Source organism: Balaenoptera borealis (genome assembly GCF_965194805.1).
Source record: "Balaenoptera borealis genome assembly, chromosome: 19".
Taxonomy (NCBI): Eukaryota; Metazoa; Chordata; class Mammalia; order Artiodactyla; family Balaenopteridae; genus Balaenoptera; species Balaenoptera borealis.
In genome coordinates, this window is record NC_138878.1 from 57425807 (window position 1) to 57442944 (window position 17138).

General features: G+C 57.3%; 2 protein-coding genes across 6 annotated transcripts in view; one reads left to right on the top strand and one right to left on the bottom strand.

Annotated features, from left to right (window-relative positions):
• Positions 1–1402: 1402 nt before the first annotated feature.
• On the top strand, positions 1403–3692 carry CNFN (cornifelin). 3 transcript variants are annotated; one of them, XM_082367569.1, is made up of 5 exons: positions 1467–1543; positions 2184–2230; positions 2666–2776; positions 3234–3370; positions 3468–3692. In XM_082367569.1, the coding sequence occupies exons 2-5, from the start codon at positions 2194–2196 to the stop codon at positions 3555–3557; spliced, it is 375 nt and encodes a 124-aa protein (XP_082223695.1). In that variant the 5' UTR covers positions 1467–1543; positions 2184–2193; the 3' UTR covers positions 3558–3692. The 3 variants fall into 3 exon arrangements, with proteins under 3 accessions (XP_082223696.1, XP_082223697.1, XP_082223695.1); XM_082367570.1 differs by lacking the exon at positions 2184–2230 and having other exon boundaries at positions 1403–1509; XM_082367571.1 differs by lacking the exon at positions 2184–2230 and having other exon boundaries at positions 1436–1543.
• A 2736-nt stretch (positions 3693–6428) lies between these two features.
• The window catches only part of MEGF8 (multiple EGF like domains 8), a 45403-nt gene continuing 34693 nt past the window's right edge, over positions 6429–17138 (bottom strand). For all 3 annotated transcript variants that reach the window (XM_082367504.1, XM_082367503.1, XM_082367505.1), the window contains 7 exons: positions 15674–15881; positions 15320–15479; positions 14701–14893; positions 14037–14207; positions 13738–13868; positions 13109–13241; positions 6429–10906 (listed from right to left, as the gene is read on the bottom strand). In XM_082367504.1, the coding sequence (XP_082223630.1) occupies positions 9638–10906; positions 13109–13241; positions 13738–13868; positions 14037–14207; positions 14701–14893; positions 15320–15479; positions 15674–15881 (2265 nt within the window). In that variant the 3' untranslated portion in view covers positions 6429–9637. The remainder of the gene's footprint in view (positions 10907–13108; positions 13242–13737; positions 13869–14036; positions 14208–14700; positions 14894–15319; positions 15480–15673; positions 15882–17138) is intronic.

The following is a 17138-nucleotide window of genomic DNA, read 5'->3' on the forward strand; positions in this document are numbered from 1 at the left end:
AGGGGTGGGGGACAGGGACCCTAGAACAGAAGGGGGCAGAAGATGTTTCCCAGACATGCAGGCTCCCGGACCAAGTGATGGACACTGACAGACAAGACGCTGAGTGCTGCCCTTACGTCTGGGGACAAGGACAGCAAGCCATCTGGGTGGTGTCAGGAAATCAAGGATTGCGGGGGGAAAGCTGGGATCCCAGACCAGCAGGGTGATCCACCTCATCATCCCATACTCATACCCAGTGTGGTGACAGCACCACCTTCTCTGCAGCCGACACCCCAATTTTCTGGTGCCTCCTACATTTTTGGAATGACACCCGTGGTGGGAACCCCACCCAGCTCTAATTCTGCTTCATTCACTGAGTCACCTCCAACCCCGCCAGACCTGTTGAGGGGAGACTTTGGTGACTCAGGCCTCCAGGCCCCCAGCTCTTTCATCTCCCAGGAAGCCAGCAGTCTGGGTATTCCAAGACCCCTACCCCACGCAGGGATGAAGCCTAGCTTAACCCCAAGAGTCTGGACGCCCAGCCCCCTCCTCCCTCAGACCCAGGCGTCCGGGGCCCCAGTCCTCTGCTCTGTTAGGACTGAAGTGTCCTAGACCACATCCACCTCCCTCAGGAACCAGAAGTTTCTCAGTCCCCAGCCTCCTCCCTTCCCAATTTGGAGTTGGATGAGGTGGGTTTATTTACTTTGGTTCCAGCTTGGGTCACCCCCAAAACACACTGCCCCCCATGTGCCCGGTGGCCCTGAATGGGGGCACAAAGCCCCTTCTCCCCGGGAAGTCGGGGCCTCACTAAGGATGGTGGGAGGGGGCCCAATGGGATCCCACTCTGCACTCTCCTGCACCACCGGCCTTTCTCCTCTCCCTGTTTCCCTTCCCTCTAAGCCTTGGTGTGGCCAGTGGCTGGCGCCTCCAGTCACCTGACCCTCCACCTTTCTATCTTTGTGTCTTTTTTCTGAACCTCTTCTCCCCCTTGTTATTTCTCCCCAGATCTTTGTGCCTCTCTGTCTCGGCATCTCTTTCTCTCTCTCTCCATGTCTTCTCATCTCATCTCTCTCCATCTCTCTGAATCTCCTTGTCTCTCTCTCCCCTCTGGGCCTCTCCTTCTGTCTCTGTCTCCCATTCCCTCCCTATCTCTCTTGTCTCTCCCTCTCTTTTGGTGTCTGTACAGCTGTGCCCCTTGCACCTCCCCTCAGCCTTCTCTCTCCATCTCTCGGTCTCTCTGCCCACTTCCCTTTAGACCTCTACTCCCAGCTCCTCATCCTTGGACCCCTTCCCCCACGATTTCCTTGGTCCTCTGAGGCCAGGCAGGAGGCAGGAGAGGGGGATGAGGGATGGAGAAGGAGGAAGGGGAAGTCCCAGTGTGGGGAAGAGGGTCAGACAGACCGGCTTGGCTCCCTGGGCATCTCTGTCAGAGCCCCACCCAGGGCCACGTGGCCCGCCCAGATATAAGCAACTCAGTTCCCAGTTGTCACCCACACCTCTGTCTCCATCATCGCCGTAGCAGTCCTGCAGGTAGGAGCATCTGCCCACAGCCTTCTGCACAAAGGTTGGTGCCTCTGCTCTGTTCTCCCCCCACCCAACTCCACTCACATCTCTCTGTCCCCTTACAAGTCTCTGTTTACCTCTCTGGACATCCCTGTCTTTCTCAATACCCCCTGTGAGTTGAAGTTGGAAGTTCTGGGGGCCAGTACCCCCTCTACTAACCCTCTTGGCTGGGCCATCAGATGTGAGGCATTTCTCTTCAGCTCTCTGAGCCTCAGTGTGCTGTCTGTGAAATGGGCTTGCAGAAAAAGAGTACTGGGCAGGTGTGACTGTTACTGGTGGCATCTCTATAGGCACCTACCTCTGATCTCTTTCTCCCCTTGTCTCTGACTCTGCCTGTCTCTGTCTCTTGGTCTTTCTCTCCAGCTCTGCCTCTGGTATGAGGAGGCTTCTCTGGGGTCTGTGGGCAGCTGCACAGAGATGGGCGAGTTTCTCGCCCCCAACCCCATACAACCCTATCCCACGTCTCTCCTAGCCGGCAAGCTGATTTGGCCTCTTTCTCCCCAGCTTCCTTACCCCTGAGAACCCAGCCCCCAGTGCCCCTGCCCCTTGCCCTGACCTCCCCCAGTATCCAGCATCCCTTGGACAGATTCTGACGCTGTCACCACTGCCACCTCTACTGTCCCCAACGGCCACCTCCTCAGGGCCAGCAAGATGCAATTTGAGATGCACGACAACGTGAAAGGCAAAGGTGGGATTGCTGGATGGAACCACAAACCTTCCAGCCCCCGGAACATGGCCACTTCCTTCCCCTGGGCGCCCTGGCTTCGAAGACAGACAGCGCCTACTTGCACCCCAGAAGCCCCGACATGCAGGGACCCAGCTCCCCAGGCCCAGGCGTGGAGGAAGCGGCGGCACGTCTCCGCCACGCCCACATGTGGCACCAACCTTCCCTAGACTTGCAGGCTCCCCGCCCACCCCACCCCCAGCTGAACCAGTTGTGCAGGAGGCACCAACAACAGGGACAGACTGGGGTGTCGATGCCCAGATGTGGCATAAAGAACGGGGGAGGCACAGTGGTGTCCCCTCAGTGGGCGGCCTGGTGGCCTCGCCCGGACTGCATAGGTGCAAGGGCCCAGGAGGTGCTGCGAAGCTGCCCGCTGACCCCCGTCTCCCCCCTCCGCAGCCATGTCCTACCCAGTGACCAGCCAGCCCCAGGGTGCCAGCAGCTGCTACCAGACCCAGCCCTGTGACTGGAACACCACTCTCATGGACTGCTGCAATGACATGCCCATCTGTGAGTGCCCGCCGCTCCCTCCCCAGGCCCGGGGAAAGAGCGGGAGGGGAGCGAAGGTCACCCCCAGCCCCTTCCTCGCCCTACTAACCCCACTCCCCGTTTCCTTCCTTGGGCCCTGAATTCCCAGTCTCTAACCCTCATGCCTTCCTGGGACGCCCGACACTCCCTAGGATCCCGGCCTCACACCTTCCAACTTCCACTGGGACCCTCAACGTCCCCCTTGCACCCTCACTTGTCTTCCTTAGGGCCCCAACTCCCCCTTCAAACCCTATTTCCCCATCTTGAAACCCCACTCTTCGGACCCCTAATTCCCTCTGGGACCCTCACTTCCACCAACACTCAGCTGCCTCTGGGCCCCTCAACCGCGCGCCGCGGACCCCGCCTCGCCCCTCCCCGAGGCGGAGCCGGCCGGTGGCACCCTGTGGGCCCCGCCCTTAGAGCCCCGCGTCCCCTCCAGGTCTGTGCGGCACTTTCGTCCCTCTGTGCCTCGCCTGCCGCATCGCCGACGACTTCGGCGAGTGCTGCGGCACTCCCTGCCTTCCCGGAAGCCTGAACTCCCTGCGCACCGGCATGCGCGAGCGCTACCACATCCAGGTGCGCGCCGGCCCCGGGACCCGCAGGAGCCGAGGGCTGGGGACGGGCCTCCTGGGATGCAAGTTAGGGCTGCTAACCTCTTTCTCCCACCCTCCAGGGCTCTATCGGGAAAGACTGGGCGGCCCTCACCTTTTGTTTGCCCTGCGCCCTCTGTCAGATGGCGCGGGAACTGAAGATCCGAGAGTGAAGACGTTCCCCTCACCCTTCTCCTTTTCCACCCGTCACGCCTGCCCTCCTCCGCCTTCTCTTGGGAGGTCCTAACCCTCCGCCCTATCCCGCCACCAGAAATGCACCCACAATAAAAAAAAAACCTAAAAACCAATTCCGCCTACATCCTTTTTGTCCTAGGGAAGGAATCTGGGTGGAGAAGGAGGTTTGGTGAGGGAGGCGGGGACACAGGGAACATGCCTAGGTGTGGAAGGAGTTCCAGAGTCGAGTCAGATGCTTGACCCGGATCTGCTCCGTACGACATTGGCAAGTCTCTTCCCTCACTAAGCCGGGGAGTCCTCACTAACAAAGTAAAACCACCAACTCCCTAGCTGCCTACCTGAAGCTCCGCGCAGAGCCTGAAAATAAGCAAAACCAGAAAGGCTGTCTGGGGACTGTCCAGGTAATAACCATTCAAAGAAAAAATTAGGAGAGTCCCCCTGATCATTCAATACCTATGGACTCTTGGCCTGCACACAATCCTAACAGATGTGGAGGCTCTCTGTCTTCAAAGCACACAACTGTCAGGTTTAAAACTCTCTAGAGCTGAAAGGCAGACTCAAAGATCATACAATGCAATCCACCCCCTTTACTGAAAAGCAACTAGCAGATTAGAAAATGTTTGGGTCTCAAAGTTGGACAGACCTGGGATTCAATCTTGACTCTTGCCACTTACCAGCTGTGTTCTCTTAGTAAATTAATAAACCTTTCTGAGTCTGTTTCTCCCTCTGAGGATAATCCCTAATATGTCATATGGCTACAGTGAGAGCAAGAGATGGAACAGATGGAAAGGCCAGAGTCAATTTAACAAACTGTTGTTAATATTATTAGATTATGTAATAATTTATAACTATTCTAATATTAATATATTATTTGTATTATTTGCTATTCTTCTGTGTGTATTCAACCATCGAGTGACATTCTTCACTTGGAATGTCTAATAAGCATCTTAAGTTTAACGTGTCTAAGACCTGACCCCTGATTCCCCACCGCCCCCAAGTCTGCTCTTCCCACAGTCTTCCTCATCTCAGGAAATGGCAATCCCCATCTCTTCTGTTGCCCACTTTCTCTCTCACCCAGTGTCCAAACTGTCAACAAATTCTGTTGGTTCTACTTTCAGAACAGATCCAGAATCTCCCTCCACCCCATTCTACTGAGCCTCCTTGTTCCAACCACTCTCCTCTTTGGCCTAAACAAATGCAGTGCCTCCTCACTGGGCTTCCTGCCCTAACTCCACCCTTTTAGTCTCTTCCACACGGAGAAGCCCTGTGGCCATCTGAAATAGATCACATGCCTCCTGTGCTCAGAACCCTCTGACGGCTCCTCCTGCACGTCGTAAAAGCCAGAGTCCTCACGGTGGCTCAAGGACCTGCAAAATCTGCCTCTTATTCCCTCTGTGACCTTACCTCCTCTTTATTCTCTCTACTCCACGAGTCTCTTTGTTGTTTCCCTTAAGATGTTAGGCACACTCCCACGTCAGGATCCTTGCACTGGCTGTTCCCTCAACTCGGAATTCTCTTTCCTCAGATGTCCCTATGGCTCACTCTTTCACTTCTGCTCACATGTCATCTTAAGAGTGAGGCCCGCCCAGGACTTCCCTGGTGGCACAGTGGTTAAGAATCTGCCTGCCAATACAGGGGACATGGGTTCGATCCCTGGTCCTGGAAGATCCCACATGCTGCGGAGCAACTAAGCCTGTGCTCCACAACTACTGAGCCTGCACTCTAGAGCCCGCGAGCCACAACTACTGAGCCGATGTGCTGCAACTACTGAAAACCATGCTCCTAGAGCCAGGGCTCCGCAACAAGAGAAGCCACTGCAATGAGAAGCCCCTGCACCGCAACGAAGAGTACCCCCAGCTTGCTGCAACTAGAGAAAGCCTGCACGCACTGACAAAGACCCAACGCAGCCAAAAATAAATTTTGAAAAAAAGAGTGAGGCCCCCGCTTCCACCTTACATTAAATAGCAAGTACCTACCTCCCCATCCCCCTCCTTCACCGCCTTGTTTTTCCAGTCATTTTTCAACATACCGAATCTTTTATTATTTGGCTCCCCACTGGCTTGTCAGCTCCATGAGAGCAGGGACCTTGTTGACGGCTATATGTCCAGAACAGTGTGGAGCCCAATAGAGGTGGAGACAATGTGTGATCACAGGTGGGAGACGTTGGCTTAGAAAAGGCAAGAGATTTTAGAGGTAATACATGGGGGCAATGGAAAGTCAGACAGGCTTGTGTCGGAATCTGGACTCGTCTACTAATCTGCCCTGAGCTTTAGGCAAGGGACTTAACTTCCGAATCTGCAGAATGGGGGAACATGCCCATACCTCCCAGCTGTGATGTTGGGAAGATTAAAAGACTCATGCCAAGCACCCAGCACAGTGCTGGAGTTCTGTAGGCCCTTGGTAAAATTTCTCCCCTTTTCCTGAAGTCCCTAGGGCATCAGTGGCCACACATGGGCTAGAATCCAGGTCCCTAGCATCCCGTGTCCAGGCTTTCTCTCACTTCACCACAAGCCCCTTGCATTTGGGTGTGCGGGTACCAGGGAGAGGCAACCGCTGAGGGGCTGACATGGAAAAGGAGGAACACGTGCTGTGGGGCACTGGTACAGGGGCATCTGCATAGCAGTGACAGGAGCTGGAGTGAAGGTGGCTCTGTGCCCCAGAGCAAAAGTCCAGTCATTGCAAACGCTCTGCTCAGCAAGGCAAAGCCACAGGGTGACTGCTAATAAGAGACCTTACCAAAGGGTCCAAACACAACATGGAGGAGTCTTTTTTTTTTTTCCTAAGCATTTAGCAGGACCTGGTAGAGGGCCAGCACTTTTGTTTATTTTATTTATTTTTGGCTGTGTTGGGTCTTCGTTGCTGTGTGCGGGCTTTCTCTAGTTGCAGCGAGCGGGGGCTACTCCTCGTTGCGGTGAGCGGGCTTCTCATTGCGGTGGCTTCTCTTGTCGTGGAACACGGGCTCTAGGCACGCAGGCTTCAGTAGTTGTGGCTCACGGGCTCTAGAGCACAGGCTCAGTAGTTGTGGCGCCCGGGCTTAGTTGCTCCGTGGCATGTGGGATCCTCCCGGACCGGGGCTCGAACCCGTGTCCCCTGCATTGGCAGGTGGGTTCTTAACCACTGCGCCACCAGAGAAGCCCCCATGGAGGAGTCTTGAAGAACCACCTTAACTCTTTTCTGGTTATGCGGGATGACCCCACTGGCCTCAGGACTCCCTGAGGCAGCATGTCCCACTGCTAGTTAGCTCCCCAGTTGGGAAATTCTGCCTTGTCCGGAGCAGAAATTGGTCATTTGGAACACCTACTCCTAGTGTCCACTCTGTGCTGAGACAGCTAGGTCAACTTATGCTAAATAAAGCAGTCCTTCCTTGGGAGGTGGAAGAGCCTGGTGGTCAGGAACGTGGATGTGAGAGTCAGGTCTGGGTTCAAATGGCAGCTGTCACTCAACAGCTAAATAATGTCTATCAACTTCTGTCTTCTCATCTGCAAGATGGGGATTACATGGTACCTACCTCATAGAGTTGATTGTTGGAAAGATCATGAAAACATCAAGCGAGCCATCTGGCATTAGTATTCAGTAAAATGTAAGCTCACAGTCACGTCTTGGAGGTTAGGTACGACTATCAGCTCATAAAGGCAAAACGTGTGTGGGCAGAGTAATCCCTGAAAATTCCTTAAATTGCTCATAAAGTCTGAAAATACTATGATATTCACAGGCCACACTGGAGACCCACGGGCCCCCTAAATCCAACACATCATCATGGCCTTGGCTCAGTATCAGATGAAGCAGCCGGTCTGTACCTAGGGGCTGGGTTGTAAGTACACTGTGGAATGCTCCCAGCAAGACTCCCACACTGAGCGAGGCCCACTGACGGGATGGAGATCTCCCACTCCCACCTTCCCTCACAACAGGCCTCTTGCTTGGCCGGGGGACTGGCGGATAAAGGTTCCCAGGATGCTTTTGGTTTGGGCTGAGAATCTACTTGAATTAGAGAAGAATCACCATGCTAGGGCCTCATCTCAGTCTTTGCGCTGCCTGAATTCTCTTACGTCAGGGGCCAGAATAAAACCCAAACCTGGGACCAAGGCAGTCTGTTTTCCTTCCTGAGACGAGCAGGGGTCTCCTTGTGACAGGGATCTGGGCAAGGGTCAAAGGCCTCACTGTCCTCATGTCCCCTCAGTTCATCCCTCCTGGGGAACAGGAGCTTCTGTAGTGGCACCACCCCCGCCAGGAGAGACAGTGAAGAGCCAGGCTCAGGCCACGTGGCTTGGAGGGGGCACCAAGATAAGGACATTTATCTGATTTAACCAGCTCTCAGGTGCTGGGTCAGAGAGCCAAGACGGCCCACCTGCTGCATACAGACAGCACTTGGACACTGGATCTTCCCCACACTATTTGTTGCTTTAATTGCTCCCCCTCTTTCAGACGGCCTCTGATGGCACACATGGTCTCAGACGGAGAGGAAGACACAGGGCCCAGCTCCCCAGGGTCCAAAAAAACAGCTGAGGGATGGAGTCTTGGGAAAGGAGGAGTCCCAAGTTCAAGATGGTTAGGATGGGGTGGGGGGCAGAGGCGGTCCTCAAGGGGCAGAAGGGCTCAGAAGTCCAAGGTGGTGGCTGGGGTGAGGGTAGGCCCTGGGGAAAGGCCAGATGCTGCTTCAAGGCAGCGTTGTCTGGGAAGAGAGCTGTATGTCGAAAACTCTGCCATTTCTATTCCCAACCCTGGTGTCCCCCACCCAACCCTGCCTTTCCTGGGGCGGCATCTCAGGCAGGGGCTTTGTCTCCTTATGCCCCCTCTGAGCACAGTGACCCTGGTCCTGGGGTCAGGTAACACCGCCTGAGCCTCGTCCCCCCAGCCTAGTGGTGGCGGCAGCAGCACCCTGCTCTGGCTCGCCCCTGGGCTGCCTCACTGTCCCATCTCTTCTCGGCAGCGTCCCTCACCAGTACGGCCAATCCCCGCACTCAGCTCCCTTTGCTGAAATACTCCGGGTGACTCTGTTTCCCTGGTTGGACCTACCCGAAGAGATGTCTCTAAAGGGGATCTTAGGTCTAAAGCTGGACTCCTGGTCTCCCCCCCAACAGCTCCAGTCTGCCCGGTCTTTATAAACCCACCTTCCACCCACAGTTTGGGCCACAAAGTTGGGGTCAGCCTGGATTCCTTCCCTCCCTCGCTCCGACGTCCACACCATCGTCACATCCTTCCACCCACAGCCTGCACCTGTTCCCGACTCCTCTTCTCACGGCCACTTCCCTGATCTGGCCCATCTCTTGTCCCCCCGCAGCCGCTCTCTCACCGTCTCCAGTCCACTCTCCACACAGCTGCGTGACCTCTTAAATACATCGGGTCCTGTCATTCTCCCTCCTAAAACTGTCTGATGGCCGCCCAATGCCCTGAGAATAAAACCCCAAACCCTATGTGTGGCCCACAGGCCCTGGGTGATCCGCCCCCTGCCTGACCCTGACCTCATCTCCTCTTCACACTTGGTCTGGGTCACACTGGCCAGCTTTCCTATCCTTCCAATAACAGAAGGTGGTTCCCGCCTCAGGGCCTTTGTCCTTGCAGTTCCCTCTGCCTGGATCCCACTTCCCACAGCTCTCCCCACAGCCAGTTTCCTTCTTAAAGTCTAGCTTCGCACAATGACCAACTGACTACCCCGAGGTTCCTCACAGCCACGTCCCGTTGCCACCTCACGGCACTCGTCCCATTCGCAGTGGCCTGACTCATCTGTGTGTGCGCGCGTGTGTGCGTGCATGCCGACGGTCTCCCTTCGCTAGAACCTAAATCCCACGAGATCAGGGAACCTTGGCTGTCTTGGTTCCCGCTCTGCCCAGTGCCTTCAACAGTGCCTGGCACATAGTAGGTATTCAATAAATAATTGTTGAATGCAGAACAAAGAATGCCCTGTCTGGGGACCCCACCCCACACCCCCACACCCCCACCCCCGCCCAGGGGAAGGAAACCAGAGGTCTCTGAGGACACAGTGTCCCAGGTGGAGGGGCCCCAAGTCCAGGGCGGCCCCCTCAGGGGACTCCACTGCTGTGGCTGAGGGTCCCACCACGGGTCAGAGGGACATGCTGGTGAGGTTGTCCTGGCTCAGCAGTCCCTTCCGGCCTGCACCAGCCCCGTGCCCACCGCCCCCAGCACCCCCGCTCCCCCCACAGTACTCATGCAGCCTGTGCCGCAGAGTGACAAGGGCTGACCCCAGGCAGGCGCCGTTGGGTGCGTGGGGCCCGCCAGGCAGCTGGAGCAACAGGGTGGCCACGCCGGCCATGCCATCTTCAGTGGGCTCGAGGGTGATAGGCCCGGCTCGCAGGCCGGCAGTGGTGGCGGGGATGGCTGGTGGGCAGCAGCTCCCTCCCACGGGTCCCCAGGGCCCACCGGCCCCCGTCAGCAGCAAGGGTGCCAAGAAGGGCTCAGAGCGGCGGAAGGCGGGTGGTGGGAGCCCGGCCGGCTTCCAGGCGGGGGCCGGGGCAGCAGGGTCGGGCGGGAAGCAGACGGTGACCTTGGCGAAGGGGCGGCTGGCCATCTTGGTCATTTCTTGCAGGTGCCGGCGCTGTTCCTGCCGCTGATCCAGGGCCTGCTTGGCCTTCCAGAGCAGCACGCAGAGTGAGAGGAAGAGGAAGAAGCAGGAGAAGAAGACGGAGAAGAAGACAAACAGGTCGATGTGGGCCTGGTCCTGCCGGAAGAAGAGCAGGCCCTGCGAGTCGGCCGAGCCATTGGCACTGGGTCCACTTGGGTCTCCCACGCCCAGCAGGAGCAGGTAGAAACGGCTGGACTTGAGAGTGTGGTGCTCGTGCGGGTAAGTGATGACCAGCCGGTCCCGCACGCCACGGACCACCAGCACCACGGATGGCTCCGTCACCGTCACGTAGGTGATCAGGCCCCGTGGCCACACCTCCCGCACTCGTGGCTCCGTTGGGGTGGCCGGCCCACCTCCGGCCCCGGGTCCCCCCAGATCCCCAGCCCCCCGGGGCCCACCGTCAGCAGGGGGTGGGGGGGCTGGGGGAGGCGGTGGTGGCTGGATGTGTACGGTGTGGACGCCAGTGTCGGGGGCCACACGGACCACGAAGGTGTCATAGGAGGTGGAGACGTAGAGGTCCACGGCGCCAAAGGTCACGTCCAGAGTCAGGCGGATGTCCACATTGGTGAACTTGGGCTGCACGCCGAAGAGGACCGTGCGGCCGGGGCCCAGAGCGCGGCGCTTTGGCTCGTGGAAGCAGTTGGTCTGGGACGTGGGGTCCAGGCAGTACTCCTGCTCCACGGAGATGAGGCGGTAGCACTGCTGGCCACCCAGCGGGCTCCCGTGGAATGACTCCCGGCACTTGGCACACTGCGGGCAGGGTAGGGAGTGGAAGTGGCCATCAGAGCTGAACTCAGTGTCCAGCTCTCCTCCAAGGAGGACTGATATTTTGTACCTACTGCTAAGTAGCCCGTGCCCTGGGTTTCCACAGTGTCCCAGCAGCTTCCTTGTGACCCCCCTGACACAGTGTGGACACTAACAGCATCCTACACTCCAGCACTGCTGTTCCTGGTGTCACCCCAGTGACCACAGCACCCTAATGGCAAGGCCCCTGGAACTCTGAGGCACAGCAATGAAGAGCTCTGTTGAATCCTGGCTCTACCTCCTCACTAGCTGTGTGGCCTTGGAACAGTGACTTAACCTTGCTGAACTGGAGATTCTTCCTCTGTACACAGATAGTAAACACTACTGAAATCACAGGCCCAGCACAGGTGAGCCAGCCTTGCCTGCTAGCCTTGCTGTTTCTGGACTATATTGGGTAGGTCCTGCCTCAGGGCCTTTGCACTGGTTGAGTCTCTGCGTGGATCGCTCTCCTGCCTTCCCCGCCCCCCGCCCCCCGCCCCCCATGTTTGAATGTCTTTACTCAAGTGTCATATTCTCACTGAGGCCTTCCTTGGCCACTGTATCTACCATTTCCATTCCCAACATTTCCTAGCCCTCCTTTCTGCTTAATTTTCCTCCTTACTGCTCATCACTCACACACTGCATGTCTGACATATTCATTTGTTGGTTGCTGGACTCCTCCATGAATCCCCTGAGGACACAACATTTCGCCTGTTTTGTTCCCTACTGTGTCCCAGTGCCTTGCACAGTGCCTGGAATATATTAGGTGCTCAGTAAACAGGTGTTGAGTGAATGAGTTGGCTGGATAATAGCTATTTTGATTCCTGTAGTCCAGTGGAAACCACTCAATCTCTGGGATTGACCAGGGTCAGTCCAAGCTCCAAACCCAGCCAGCTGTCTGACCTGGGACAAGTCTCTGAGCCTCCTTTTGCTCTTATGCCCACAGCTCACCGAGGCCCTAGCACGGCCTTCATGAGCCTTCCATGTCTGTGCTGTCTCCACTGTATCTATGGCAGGCACTCCTTACATACTAACTACTACTGCTATCATTAGAAGCTAAAGAAACTGCTGTTTCAGAGCTACCAACAGAGCTGCTGGAGGAGGAGGTCTGAATGAAGCTCTGAAGTTGTCTGTTTTGACAAAGACCAATGGGCCTTTTGATTATGCATCAAGCAAGCAAAAATTCTGGGGACTTCCCTGGTGGTCCAGTGGTTAAGACCCCGAGCTCCCAATGCAGGGGGCACGGGTTCGATCCCTGGTTGGGGAACTAAGATCACGCATGCCGCACGGCAAGGCTGAAAAAAAAAAAAAAAGAAAGAAAGCAAAAATTCTGGTCTTGGATGGAAATGTTAGGGGTCAGTAAGGCTTGTGAAGCTCTGTCGTCATTTTGGGTGTAGTCGCATCTTTGCCAATAGATGGGTAGGGAGACTGAGGCAAGCAAGGGATTCTCTCTTCCTTCTGGAACTAGAGAGAAGGTAGGTGGGTGGGGTGGTAGGAGCTGTATTCCAAGGAAGGAACATGGAATATCCCCTCTGTGGGAGGTGAGCCTGCAACACAGTAACCAACCAGGCAGTCAGTACGGGGGCTCCAGGAGCCCCCCAGCTGAAGAAAAGGGATATGGACTCAAGGGGAATTTGCATATGGGTATTAGTAATAATATGAGATCCCCTACTGGCCCCAAGTGATCAGGTGAGGGCCACCACTTGAGCAAAAACTTGCCTGAGAATGAAGCCAACCCAGAGGAAAGCAGAGTCAAGATCCAGGGAAAGAAGGACTCCTGACTGCATTGTGTGAGCACCCCGATCTGGCCATTCCTGAAGTGGACTCCAGACCTCAGTTTTGAGAGCCAACACATTTTCTTTTTTGCTTAAGCCACTATGAGATGAGTTTTCTGGCATCTGCAATCTTTAAGTTGTGACTATCCGTAATGGAGTCCGTCTCCTCACCCCCACCGCCCACAAGAGGCTCATTTCTGGGTTCCCAGCATCACCGCCCGGGTCCTGAAACTGACTAGGGCTCAGGAACAGTCTATCAAGTTGACCTTGATCCCCATGACCACAGATATCGGAACCACGCTGTCAGTCCTGCCCAGGCCAGGCTACCTCATCCCAGCTCTGACCTCCTCTGGGCATGGGGCCCTTGGCCCATAACTTGCTTCTCCAGCCGCACCTGGTACTTGTAGCAGTCTCGGCGGTCATTGGGGGAGCTGCCCTGGCACGTGCCCGTCTCTGTGTTGTTCTGACACGGGCAGCCTGTCCCGTCCTGCTCGTTACATGTGTCCGCATGGCCATTACACTGACATCTGAAGAGAGGGAAGAAGACAGGGGTTATAGAGCTCCCATGACCTACAGGGCCCCAGGCTGGATGCTGCAAACATGAGCTCCAATCCATGAGGCCAGAAGAGGAAACTGAGGCTCACAGAGGTCAAGCCGTTGACCCCAAGGCCACAGTGTTGTTCAGTGGCAGAGTCAGGATTAGAACCCAGGATGGACGGACTCCAGGGCTTACTGACCATTCAGAAGGAAGGGGGTGGAATGGGGAGCCTGTCTTGAGGCCTCTCCCTCAGGGCCCTCTCTCTTTGCCCAAGAGTCTCCACCAGGGCTGCTCGGTAGCCTGCGTTTCAGCACTGGCCTGAGGGAGAGGGTCTCCCACCTCAGTCTAGTTCATCGCCCCCAACCCCCGCCTCAGGGGATCTCATCCTTTCCCGACTGAGGGCAGAGGACCGGGGAGAGGAGCCTGGCTCCCAGAGCTATTCCTACTGAGCGGGGCTAAGGGTTCCTGGCCCCGCTTCCACTTACTTGGTGCACTTCCCATCGAGGAGGAAGTAGCCATGGAGGCAGCTCTCACATTTGTCCCCATAGCTATTATTCTGGCAGTTCACACACACGGCCTCGTCTTCACTAGGACCCTCTGTCACCCAGTTTTCGATCTGGCCAAGGAAGGACAGGGTGATCACAAAAAGGCATGGACCAGTCCCTCCTCCCTCAGAGCCAGGAGTCCAGACCCCAGCAGCCTCCTCCTCCCTCAGACTAGGAGTCCAAGCCCCCGGCCCCCTCCTCCTTCAGACCCAGGAGTTCAGGACCCCAGCCTCTTTCACCTCATCTGGATCCAGCGAGTACTTCTCCGGCTCCCTCCTGGCCATTTCAAGCTCCTTCCTGGAGACGCAGACCTGGCTGTTGCCCCGACAAAAGGCGTGGCAGGGCCGGCAGGTCCCGCCCCCCACGGCTGAACCCACGAACAGGGGGAGGCACTGCTCACAGTGGCTGCCCTGGAAACCAGGGACAGGGCGGTCAGAGGGGGTGAAGAGTCACAGCGGGTGTGAGAGTGGGGGAAGGTTCTGAGAGCACCAGGGGAGGGCAGCAACGGCGCAGGCATTTGGCTTGGGCAGTCCCAGCCCAGCTGCCATTTAGCCCTCCGCCTTCACTTGCACATCTCCAGTGATGGGGCTTCACTCCCTTCAGCCCCAAGTGTTGAGCTCAGAAAGCCCTTCCCCACAGGATCCCAGATGCTCCTCCACGTGACCCCCCCCTCCCTGGTCCAGTACTAATTCTGTCCTGCTATCCAGGGCCCTGGATAGCGGCTCCTCTGTGATACAGACCCAGACGGTGTCCCCAGGGTCCTCTCGTACTCCCCTGGGATAGGGCCAGGCCCCCTCCTCCCTGTGCCTAGCTCACTGGGGCTTGGAAGGAGGCTCAAGATGCCTGAGTGTCGGCTGAAGGCACAGAGGCCCGGGGCGAGGGCCTGAGGTCCCGGACGGACACCTTGGTGTGATTGTGGCAGAGCAGGCAGTGGTCGCGGGCCCCCACACCGGCGCACTCGCTGTGGCGGTTGCAGCGACACTCCGTGGAGCAGTTGTGGCCGACAAAGCCGAAGTGGCAGCGGCAGTGGTCGGGCTCCACACACGAGCCGTTCACGCAGCCCTGGGCGCACACGGGGCGGCACAGCCCCGTCACGCTGCAGGGGTGGGGCAGGAGTCAGCGCAGGGCAGCGGGCCGCTCCCTCCCAAAGGCACACCCAGCCGTCCGCACGGTCCTCACCTCGCCTCTGAGGCCACCACCGGCCAGCCCACCCTCTTCACAACTAGTCCACCGCCCGGTCTGCTGCATCACTCCCCTGCCCCAGGTCCAGCCCAGCGCCTCCTCCAGGGGCGACGACCCCCTCCCCAGGGTACCCTGTTAAACTAACTGACCAACCTTGCCCTCCACGACCCAGCCCCCGCCCTCACACCCTCCTCCACACCTTGGACTATGTTTTCTTGCGTCCCACTTTGATCCATGCCCCGTCCTTTACCGCTCCCCACAGACTCTCCCACCCCACGGTCTGCCTGGCCCCGCTCCCCTCAACCCCACCCAAGCCCCCCCGTCTGGCCTGTAGCCTCACTTGTCCATGGTGTAGCCCGTCTTGCAGCTGCACTCATAACCGTGGGGCCGGTCATGGCAGTTCTGTGTTTCGTTGCAGTCGTGGTGCCCGTTTGCACACTCGTCCTCAGGGGGGCAGGACAGGAAGGCCCAGGAGGCCCCAGGTCGCCCACATGTCAGCCCTGGCACGAGGATACAGGGTTTCACTGTGGAGGCCTCCGAACCACCCGCCTAGCCACCCGGGCCCCTGCTCCCCCTTCCCCTGAGCGCCACCTGTGAGGGCCCCCAGCGCCCCTCCACGTTCCCTGCACCAAGCCCCACGTCAGAACGCAGACAGGGGCCAGCCCCACTCACCCCATCCGCAAACCCATCTCACCATCGCGGGGGCCGCTGAGTCCACCCTCCAGGCAGCGGCCGCCCCCATCCTGGCCCCCCCAGGCACACCAGCCGCAGTGGGGCCGCCGCAGGCACAGGGCGCACTGGGTTGCCTGAGCACAGCCCAGGGAGCAGCTCTCGGGTCCTCGGAGCAGCCGCCCGCAGCCTCCGGCCATACATCGCAGGGGCAGGTAGGAGGGGCTCAGACACTACAGGGGAGGGGAAATGGCAGAGAAAGAAGATCAAACAAACACCTCCTGGGTATCTTCCTGGATTGCACCCTCTTCTCAGAGATCTCACCCCTGCTGGCCACAACCGGGTGGACCAAAATGGACATCAGCTGGGGTCATCACATTCTCCCTCCTCGGCATTTGTAACTGCAAGTTCAGACCAGAAGTCAGGCTAGGGACATCCTTGAAACTAGATTGTGTAGACTAGGGCTGGCTGGGCCATTTGAATGAACAAATGACAGCAAATGAAGAGAGCAGAGAGAGGCAAGAAAAGAGCAGAGACAGAAGGAAGCAGAGATGAGAATCACACACCCCAAAGACAGGCGGACAGGCAGCTTTCCGGGCTCCATCTCCAGCCCCTGGTACGGCCTGGCTGCACTCTCCACCTGGGTTACAAGAGGCACCACTGTGTCGGTATGATGAGCCCCTTTACCCACCTGGCTTGGGATGCAGCTGTTTCTTACAATCAAAGAAAGGCAATGATCCCAGGTGGAAAAGGAAACAAGCCATCAGGAGCGGGGGTGCCAGCCACAGCCTCTTAGAAAGAACATGGACCCAGCTGCTGGGGCAACAGGATCCTCCCGCCCTGGGCTGGGAAGCTGAGGAGTCCGTGGTCAGGGGCTGCAGAGCAGCTCACACACACCATCACTTATCGTGTCCTGGGACCCAGACACGGTGCTCAACGAGGTCCACACTCCTAACTTACCTCAGTGTATGAGGGCATTTCATTTACGGCTTGGGCCTTAAGTAAAGTATAAGAGGAAAGAGATTAGTCTAGGCTGGCTGTCTGGAAGCACTCAGGAAGAAACAAAGCTACCATGCAGTCCTGAAATAGAAAACCCCGACAGCTGTGGCCGGAGCTCTGAGTCCCTACGGGTTACGCCGGTGATGAGCCGAGCCTGGCTGAACTGCCAGAGCCAAATTCTCCTCCAGGTTAGGCTTCCAGATCTGAATTTAGTGCACCCCTTGGCAAACAGCGGGGCAATCTGGAAGGGGGCCAAGAGAAGCCCGAGGCTCCAGTCTGCTCAGCACTTTCTGCTGGGACCACCCCCTAGTGGCCAAATGTGATTCTGCCCAATACCATAAACTGCATTTCCTGTGTTCCTGGAAGAGATGCAGGATCCTAGCTCGTCTGCTGACATATGCCCACAGCCTAGCAAAGTGCCCGGCACAAGGAAGGTGCTCAATGAAGAATTTGGGAAAAGGACAAAGGGAAGGAGGGAAGCCGCCAGCCAG